Below are 10,489 nucleotides of genomic sequence, written 5' to 3'. Positions count from 1 at the left end.
GAGGGCTGGGTGAAGACAGTGACCTCCCTGAGTGCAGGGTCACAGAAGAGGTGGCTATCACCTGCTCCCCACCTCACTCGGGTGGTGTCCACTCCTCATGGAATCCAGGGGCCGTGGGAATCAGGTCTATCTTGGGCAGCGGTGAGCCCCCGGCCGGGGTTCCAGAAGGCTCATCGAAATGAATCTGTGTCTTCAACCTTCTCAGTGTTTGCCCTTGCTAGGCTAAGCATGATTCTCTCCCTGGAGGGAGACAATATTCGAGGGTCCAAGGAAGTGGCCTGAATTTGGGTGAGTCCAGTGAACTCCGTCTTAATTACAGAAAAGAGTTGGATCCACCTTTCACACTCTGATTTTAGGGCCTCTTTAAGAAGCCAAAGATGCCTGGGAGGGGTTGTATATCAAGATCCTAACATCTTAGTGCAAAAGTTCATCAAAAGGACAGGATGAAAAGGCATCTTAGCTGGCAGCAGGCTAGGGCTTCAGGGTGTGCTTTGTGAAGACAAGGATTGGTTGATAGCTCCAAGAGTCCTTAATCCCGGTTTTTTGTTGCAGAGCAGGGATGCGGGGAGAAACTTAACCCTTACTGAGCACCTACTATGTGCCAGGCACTGTGCTAAGCCACTTTATAAATATTCCTCTATTTAACAGATCCTAGAAAAGGGCTCTCAGAACAAGGTAGGTGCCTAATAAATATTCATTGAATGGATAAGTGACTTTAAGCCCCATATCAGCCTGGTGAGGTAGGGTACTATAATTATCTCTTTATAGATAAGGCCTGGAACCAGAGAGGGCAGTTCTTTGCCCCAGGTGATACAGCATGTGGTGGGAAACAGAGTCAAGCCCAGAGTCTGACTCCCAGAGCTGAGCTCCCCCCTGGTCAACCAGCTTCCTCTGTTAGAGGCAATTGTTGGCTCTGGGATGGAGAAGAAAGCTGGAGAAAGTGAGAAGCCCCAGGAGCTGTCCAGCATTTGCATTGCTGAAGAAGAACACAGCCCAGCACAGACTCCTGGATGAGGTAGGGCCCTCTCTCTCTCTTAAGATTTTATTTATTTATTTGACAGAGAGAGGTCACAAGTAGGCAGAGAGGCAGGCAGAGAGAGGGGGAGAGAGCAGAGAGCCCTATGCAGGGCTCTATCCCAGGACCGACCCTGAGAACGTGACCTGAACCAAAGGCAGAGGCTTAACCTACTGAGCCACCCAGGCACCCCGGCAGGGCTCTCTCTCTCTCTCTCTTTTTCCCCTGGCAGGGCACGCTCTTGCCCTGCACAGGAATCCAACTCAGCCTCTCACCTTGGAGACCACTCTCCCGTGTCCTGCACCCCAGGCTGCCTCTCCCACTACCACGCAGGTCGCAGTGTTCTAAAACTGACAGCTACCAGACAGCTGCCAGATGACAGGATGGAAGATCTGATGGTCCCTCAAACCCACAGCCACCTCCCAAGTACCACCCATACTCTGTCCCCAGTCTAAAGCATCAGAGTGGACCAGGGTCTGGATGGCACAGAACCTTTAGCCTAGAGTCTAATAGAATGAGTGTTTTCCTGATTTATGTGATTGCTCTGGTCTCTTCCCTCTCTAGGCCATTCTCCAAGCTATACCCAGAGCTCCAATCCAAGTGATGTCATGATTCTGCTTACAGTTCTGAAGCCTTCACTCCTTGGTGTGACAATCAGTGTCCTTCAAGAACTGGCCCCACCTCCCTCCACCTGTCCCCACTACCTACTGCCCTCATTCTCCAGCCATTCTAAGTGCCCTGTCTATTTAACCCCAGATACCTGGTTGTCAAAGACAGCTATGGGGCTGGTTGCAGGGACAAGCATTCCAAACAAAAGGAACAGCATTTGCTAAGTCCTGCTCCTCGGCCAGAATCATCTCAGGAGTCCCTTCCTATGGAAGACCCCTCTGGCAACTGCCTCTCCCTGTAGCCAGCCACTCGGTGACAGAATGTGATTCTGCTCCATCACTCAGACAAGAAATTGCCCTGCAAACATGTCCCCCTGGAAAGTAAGCTAGCACTTCACGGTGTTTTATCCATTTGGTATCACTAGCAACTGCCTGCATGTGAGCAAGCAAAAATTAACAGAAGAGCCAGGTTCTTGCCTGAGGACTTGGTTGATAGAGCTGGTTGATAGAAATAATAACAGTTATAATAATAATGTACAATAATACTAGATGCCCCATGTGTCTGGCACCTGCAAAGCTGTACGTGTTAACTCACATGATAAGCATCAAAAACACCCTGAGGGACCTCTTCACCAGGTCCGTCTTACAGATGGGAGAACTGAGGCACAGGGGGTTAAGTATCCTCCCCAAAGGCAACAGAGCCAGAAAGCAGCCCAGCAGGAACGCCAACCCAGACAGTCTGGCTTCGGAGTCTGAGTCCTCATCCATGTCACCATCTGCTTCTCTAAAGGACGGGGACCCAGAGGTGGAAGAGACAATGACAGTGTCTCTTAGGGCCAGGAGGATACAGGTATTCCTTTTGTCCTCCACATCACCAGAACCTAATGCTTCTACCAGGGTGACCTCAGGGAACTTGGGCATCCAAACTCCACCCAAACCCAAACCCAAGGGTCTCAAGCCCCCAGCCTTGGCAGCAGAAACTGGCAGGACTGTACCCTCACAGCCAGGAACAGCCCACCTCAGGACCCTTCTCTTTGTCCCCTCCACCAGCCCCACCCCAGCTGCCAAGACCCTGCCTCCCACCCTCCTGCACCTGGCTGCCCCTGGCAGGCTGCCTCAGACCCCTTGTGGAGGAGAAGCTTCCCCCAGCTCTGAGCAGCTGCTAGGCCATGCTGGAGCCGGCAGGCATCTTCTGGGCACCACTCGCCGCCCTACCAGGCCTGGCATGCCAGCAGATCCACGTTAGGTTGATGGCCCTGCACAGCCCCACAGAGCTGCTATTTTTAATTTAATTGGAGAGTCGGAGGAGAAAGATGGTACCCAGCGAGGGAGTTTTAAAAGCTTTCGGGGTGGGGGAGGGGGGAGAGAAAGCGAAGAAAAGTTCGTAATTATACACCAGGCAGCCAGATTTGATGCTTGAACAGAAAGGTTAAATGTTACATTCAGAAATAAAATGAGAAAAGAGTCCTGATGACAGTTGCCCAGAGCTAAATAAGGAAAAAAAAAAAATACCCCTTGCCCATCTCTTCTCCAGATCCCCCTTCTCCTCATACTCATTTCTGAGTTTCCCCCCTTCTGCCTTTTAAAGCTCAGGAGCATACAGATAAACCAGTTTGGAGCACAAAGATTACTACTCAGTATGTCAACACTTGATTGCCACCCAAAAGCAGCTTTCACTCATGCCTGAAAAAATCACACATTTTCATTTCTCAAGCCAACAGGTCTAACAGGGCCCAGAAAACTGGGATGGCAGTCTGGCACTGTGGAGAACCACATGGATATGGATGGACCTACGTTCAAATCCCTTCTCTGTGAAGGGACAGATGCCCTAGGTCATAAGCAGAAATCTGCTAGTTAAGACTTTCCTATTATAAAGAGATTGACTAGATGGCACACTCCTTTCACCCTTCCTTTTCTAGCAGGGGCTATAGATGTGATGTATGGAGCTGCTGCAGTCATTTTGTGCTCATGAGACAACACACTAAAACTGGAAAAACTGGAAGACAGAAAGGGTCCTTGATGATATAGACATACCTCTGTTCTTCAGGACTGCCTGCTTGTCACATCAGACAAAGAAATCCCCATATGTTTCAGCCACTTCTAGTCTAGTTTTCTAGAAATGCTGAATCTATTCCTAACTGTGTCAATCCTTTATCAGCCTAACCTTGAGTGTGTGAACTTGAGCAAGAGCTTCACATCACTCAGCTTTGGTTTTCTTATGTGTAAACAGGGACAAATATCACAGTGTGTATATGAGGACTGAATGTGACTCCATTTGTAATGCACGGTGACTGATGACTGCCATTGTTATTCATACTCCTGATTAAGAGGAATGCAATATCAAATTATAAAATTTAAAGTCACCTCTCCTATCTCAATAACATCTTCTAGTTTTCAAAGGGACTTCTCAGGGCGCCTGGGTGTCTCAGTCGTTTAAGCATCTGCCTTCGGTTCAGGTCATGATCCCAGGGTCCTGGGATGGAGCCCCCACATTGGGTTCCCTGCTCAGTGATGAGTCTGCTTCTCCCTCTCCCTCTGCTGTTCCCCCTGCTTGTGCTTTCTCTCACTCTCTCCCCCATTCTCTAGCAAATAAATAAATATTTTTAAGCCAAAAAATAAACAAACAAAAAGAGACTTCTCTTTCTTCATCTTAGCTCATCCTTACCCCAAATCCCTGAGGAAACAAATATTATTCCCTATTTTATGCCCAGCAGACTCAAGAGTCTGACAGAGTCCCTGGGGCCCAGGCCAAGCTGGCTCTGAATTGTTCTACTACAGGTCCCACTTCCCCTCCTGGGGACCACTGGTGTCTCAAGTTTAGGGATAACGCTGTAGCTGAGACAGTATGGCTCATGTGACAAAGAAAACATGAGCTGGACTGTGGCCTTCAAACTCCCCCTCCTGTGTCTGGAACCTCATGGTTCCTTGGGCTGCAATCTCCTGCCCACTGTACTCTTTATTCCATTAACATTAGGGAACCGAGAGCCTAGTTAAGAAGCAGTCATACTGGTTGAGAACCCAGATGATTCCAACCCCACTTTCGCCACTTACCAGAAAAAAAAAACTTGTTAAATAAATAGTTAGTTCTCTCTGCATATTAGTCAGGGTTTGCAAAACAGCTACTGTAACAAATTACCCCCAAATCTCAGTGGGGGGACATGGCAGATGTTTCGTCATGTCCCAGTGCAGTGCAGTAGGGCTGGGTGGGGCTTGGGGAGGGGGAGGGGTCTATGCTCCAGCCGGTCATTCAGCCTCCTTCCATTTGCAGCTCTGCCCTCCCCCCATTAGATCCTCCACACCGTGCAGGCTGATAGGGCTATTTTAAGGGTCAGGCATTCACTAAACTGGCCAGCACCTACCGCATGGTCACTTGACCCTACCTAACTACAGTGGGGTGCTGGTAAGTGTAACCTCACAGTGTGTCCAGGAAGGAGGGGGCGGTGACTCACCACCCGTGGTCCCCAGCGGTCTCCTCTCAGGCTACGCCATCAAAAGTAGACAGCCCCCATCCCCCAGAGCAAGTGACCTCGGTGCATTCCTTATTTCATTCTTCACGCCTCAAATAGATTTCCTTATCTACTGCCCATGTCGCCACAGTGGACTGCAATCTCCTTGAAACCGGAAACCTCTGGTATCTTTCACCCCAGAGTCCCTCCAATATCTACCAAATAAATATCACACCAGTAGAAACTCACACTTTAACAGAATATTGAAAGAGCTGGGATTAAGAGAGAGACTGCGGCCGAGGAAGAGCAGGGCACTCTGGGCCCTTGTCCATCCTGCCCAGTGGGTCCCCAGAGGCTGCCCCAGACCCATGCTGGTCCTCATGTCCTCACACTCTGCATCTCCCCTCGAGACAGTCTCCCCCCCACCCCACCCCCACTGCCATCCATGACAGAAGCCAGCACAGTTCCAAAGAAGTTGTTTATTTGCAGATACAAAACAAGGCCCTGGCCACGGGAGGGCTGCCCCTTGGGCTCACCTACAGCAATTTCTCCCTGGCCAGAGAGAATGAGTAAAACTAGAAAAACTTCATCTCTCCTATCCCACCCCCCAACTCCTAGTCAAAAATAACGGGGACCCCAGCAGAAGGTCCCATCTCTCCCGCCCCGGTTAAAACCTACTGAACTGAGAACAGGACAGCCTACGGAAGACGCCAGCGAAAAGAAAGTGGCAATTTGAAGATGATTCACTGGCCACTCCGCTCCAAATGACAGACCAGCCCCCGGAGACACCGTCCCCGGAGGGCTTCCCTGTCCCCATCTAGGCTGGATCCCACTCTTGAAACAAGATAAAACCCTAGAACCTAAAAAAATACCCTCATGACCTTGGAATTCCAAAGCCAGCTAACTGCTAACCCCAGACCCTGTCACTGGAAATTAATCCCCCGAGTTTTGGGGACGGGGGGCCAGGTCCCTGGAGCTGCCAACAGGTCACAGCCGCTGACTCTCTTCGTACTCCTCTTTGGTCATCCACTCGGACTTGTAGGAAGACAGATGGGCCACCACGGACGCTCCGAGCCAGACGCTGAAGTTCCTGTTGGAACCCACCCACATGGTGGCCTTGGTGGAGGAGAAATGCTCTGCAATCAGCTCCTTGTACAGGCGCTTGGTGAAGCCGGGGTACAGGGTGTTGCCCCCGCAGGCCATCACGTGGGAGGTGAGCAGCGGGTGCACGGCCGCCTCGCAGGCCAGGATGGCCTCCACCACGGCCTGGGAGATGCCGGGCCCTTGTAGGTCAAACACCTGGGGGCTGAAGAACATCTCGGGGGCCAGCCGCTGCATGGGGGTCAGCTCCACTGGGGTGCCGTCGGGAAGCTGGTAGGTGTTGTTTTCATCCGAACCGCTCGGCAGGCTCTGGCGGAAGTCCAGGGCCTCCGCCAGATTCTGGGGCACGTAGCACTTGCTCATCTGGGTGGTGGCCACCGTCTCCAGCTGGAACAGGTTGTGGCGATTACAATCCTCCTTGAAGAGGCTCTTGAAGAGATAGGCCGACAGATCCTGGCCCGCGAACTCCAGCGTCTTGCCGCAGGACCGCAAGGGGCGGCCCAGGTGGAAGGGCTGCACGCGGGTCAGGCCGTAGCCGGAATCCACGACCACGCCGGTCAGGAGGCCGGAGGCGTACAGGGACATCTCCAGCTGGTCGGCCAGCAGGATGGACGGCACATCCTGTAACTCAAACATAATCTGCAAGAAGGGAGAAGCGCCACTAGGGTATCTCCCCCGCAAAAAAGGCCCTGATCCATTTCTGGGTTCTGTTTTCCCCAAGACTGAGCTGTGTGCTAAGCTGTCAGAACTGAAGCGGGGGCACACCTGTGTCCCCCAGGGACTGGAGGGGGTGGCGCTGCCCTGAGGGGGTGGGGTCCAGGGCCCCGCGAGCTCATGCTGTGGAAACAAGGGAGGCACTAGAGGATTACAAGTTGGATTTGCTGGGGGCGGGGGGGGCAGTTGTTTGAGGACCCCCACTGTTCAGAGGAGCTGTCAGCTACGGTGCTGAGATGCTTGGCTATGGGAGCGGGACCAGCGGGGCTACAGCCAAGTGGCCGATCTGCTGCCTGACCCATTTCTTTAGAAGACGGAAGAAGAAATTAGGCAAGAAACGTGTGCATCATATCCACCACTGCCTCCAGAAAAGGAGGGGGAAGAAGGAAGGAAGGAAGGAAGGAAGGAAGGAAGGAAGGGAGGGAGGGAGGGAGGGAGGGAGGAAGGGTGGATGGGAGGGGAGGAGATAACATACTCTCACCTCCTGGTAATTGAAGCCTTTTTTTCTCCACACATCAAGACAAAACGGGAATGCTGACATTTAGGTTTTGGCAAAGTCCCTAGGCTGCTCTTCTCCCCCACCCACCACCCCCGCCCAGATCTTTACAGAGCACCCCCACTGCCTCCCTCATTCCCCGGCTCCAACTGCATCCCAGGTTTCTGACCCTACAGACACAGAAAGGCAGCACTAGTCTGCCCTTCCGTGGCCTTTGGCCATGAAGCCACCTCTTCAGGCCCCAGAAGACCCATCTGCCCTACTGAGGGGGAAGGAGCTCCCCCACGCCCACACTCCAGAATACCGTCCTGCCTCCATCCACTTCCCAAATAGAAGCCCAGTCCCTCTTTGTCAAATAGGAAATGAAATACGAATCCCACTTAAAACTCTCCAGGATCTTCTGATTTATTTAGAGCAGGGGTTGGCAAGCATTTTCTATAAAAGCTAGACAGTTGGGGTTGCCAAATTTAGCAATTAAAAGTACAGGCTGCCCAATTAAATTCGACTTTCAGACAAACAACAAATAATGTTTTCATATATGTATGTCCTGTGCAATACCTGGGACATGCTTACACTAAAGTATAACTTGTTGCTTCTCTGAAATCCACCTTTAACTAGACACCACATAGTTTATCCAGCAAACCTACAGTAAAGAGGTTTCTTAGCCTTTATATAGTATAGATAAGGTCTCTGCTGTAACCGTCAGGGCTCTGCCGATATGGTGTGAAAGTAGCCAAAGACAGTATGTGAAAGGGTAGACATGGCGATGTTCCAATAAAACTTTATTTATAAAAACAGATGGGGGGCCAGTTGGGCCCACCAGCTGTAGTTTGCCAAACCTTGATTTAGAGGAAGATCTAAGCACTCCCCATAGCCCCTGGGGCCATATCTGAATGCAAAATGCCAGGCTAGTTCCCATTCATCTTACCTCGAGGGTCTTCCGTCGGTCCGCAGGCTCTTTCAGAGGGGACTCTGTGACCATCACAGGGAAGTCCTCATGCTCCCGTCTGTGTCTCTCCAGCACAAATGACCAGATGTGCTCCACGCCCTCCCAGTTGAGGATACGGCCACGCTGGATGGGGTAGCTAAAGGTATCAGGATGGCAAATGTCAATGCCTAGACTCACGCGCCTCTGGGCATAGCTGGGGCCAGGATTCTCCCTGCACGGGACGTAGTTCACGATGCTCGGGAAGACCATCTGGGGTTCATTCCACCCAGACAAGCCAGCCTTCAGAAAGCCAGACCCATGGTCGATGATAATGGTTCTCGAGGCCATGGTGAAGGCAGAAGTGTGAGAGGTCTCCTGGACTTAACTGTGGAGAGAAAGGACGGGGGATTATTCCAGGCCACTGTGGGCTGCTACCCACTCTCTACCCCAGAATCAAACTTCAGGCTCCCCTAAAGTGTGTCCATTTCCCCTTCCAAGCCTTTGTACAAGCTGTGCCTGCAATATTCTTCCCATCCCAAACTCCTAATCATCCTACAAAGCCCTGCCTTCAAAGTCCTGCCAAGCCCTCCTTCCCACCCACCTCTCCCATTGTACTTTGCACACTCATCTGTTACACCAGGGGCACGCTTCCACCCCACAGGAGCAGAGGTTGGGCCCTGCTGCTCCTGGCAGCCTTTGCAAGCAACATTCACCCAGGAAGCTCTCAATGGTGGTTGGCCATCTAATTTGAGAACTCTGGGTCATCAGCCTCAGGGCCCACCGTTCTCCGCAATAATAGCTTAGCAGCAACAGCAGCAAAAACAGTCATAACCACCATGACAATGACAACGACAATGAGGACCAGCAGAGCTACCATTCCTGGGGTGCACGCCCTCTGTCTAGTGCCAGGAGAAATACCTCACATGGGAGGTTGAAACATGTGCATCTGCCGTGCCTGCTGGTCAGAAATGATCGGATGCCTTTTCACATGGCATGAGTGGGTGATCACTTCATCTTTACCGCAACCTGTAAGGCAGGTACCCCTGTTTCCCCCATTTTACCAGTGGGGAAACTGAGGCACGGAGGGTTTGAAGTTACTTTCCCAGGGCCATGCAGCTGACCAGCGGGTGACAGTTACACCCAAAGCAGATTCCAAAGGCTACACTCTGAGCATCAGGCTAAGCCTGAGAAGCAGGCTTTGAGGAGGAGCTAGGCGGCTAAGTTACTGCCTAAGAGAGGTGGTACACGGGGTGTCTGACCATGACCCTGGTCAGTTTCGATGCCTGGAAAGTGAGGAGAATAAGAACCACCATGCTGGGGGCACCTGGGTGGCTCAGTGGGTTAAGGCCTCTGCCTTCAGCTCAGGTCATGATCCTAGGGTCCTGAGATCAAGCCCTGCATCGGGCTCTCTGCTCACCAGGGAGCCTGCTTCCCACCCCCCACCCCTCTCTCTGCCTGCCTCTCTGCCTACTTCTGATCTGTCATATAAATAAATAAGTAAAATCTTTAAAAAAAAAAAAAAAAAAAGAACCACCATGCTGGAGAGGTAGGTGTGGTCACTACCTGATTTCCAGACTTACTACAAAACTGCAGGAGCCAAGACAATGTGGCACCGGTGAAAGGTTAGTCCCAGAGACACAGGGGACAGAATGACAAACCCAGACACAGACCTTCCCCAAGTTTGACACGGTGCAGAAACAAGGGAAGGGCGGTCGAACCGTCTTTACAGTAAATGGTGGGGAACTGGATATCCACATCCAAAAAAATGAACCTCAAGCCGTACGTCACACCTTATTAAAAAAAACTCAAAATGGATGATAGATCTAACCGTACAATCTAAAACTAAAATCCAACTTTTAAAAGAAACAGAGGAGAAAAATCACTGTGAGCTCAATGCAGTATGATTTCCTTAGATAGAATATCATTTGCTTGGTCCGTAAGAGAACAAAATGATAGGTTGGAATTTGCCAAAATTTTAGAAATGTGCACTTTAAAAAAAAAAGATTTTATTTATTTGAGGGAGAGTGCACAAGCAGTGAGAGTGTGCAGAGGGAGATGGAGAAGCAGACTCCTTGCTGAGCAGGAAGCCTGACTCAGGGCTTGATCCCAAGACCCGGAGATCATGACCTGAGCCAAAGACAGATGCTTAAGCGCCCCAGAAACTTGCACTTTGAAAGGTAC

At 51.2% G+C, this 10,489-nt stretch overlaps 1 protein-coding gene across 1 annotated transcript; it reads right to left on the bottom strand.

Annotated features, from left to right (window-relative positions):
• Positions 1–5,786: 5,786 nt before the first annotated feature.
• Positions 5,787–8,656, bottom strand: ACTL8 (actin like 8). The gene is made up of 2 exons (XM_059376469.1): positions 8,309–8,656; positions 5,787–6,809 (listed from the first exon to the last, which is right to left on the bottom strand). The coding sequence occupies exons 1-2, from the start codon at positions 8,654–8,656 to the stop codon at positions 6,057–6,059; spliced, it is 1,101 nt and encodes a 366-aa protein (XP_059232452.1). The 3' UTR covers positions 5,787–6,056.
• Between the last annotated feature and the right edge of the window lie 1,833 nt (positions 8,657–10,489).

The sequence above is a fragment of the Mustela nigripes genome, chromosome 14, assembly GCF_022355385.1.
Source record: "Mustela nigripes isolate SB6536 chromosome 14, MUSNIG.SB6536, whole genome shotgun sequence".
In the NCBI taxonomy this organism is placed as follows: Eukaryota; Metazoa; Chordata; class Mammalia; order Carnivora; family Mustelidae; genus Mustela; species Mustela nigripes.
The sequence above is the reverse complement of the archived record's forward strand: the minus strand, read 5'-3'. Positions and strand labels throughout refer to the sequence as shown.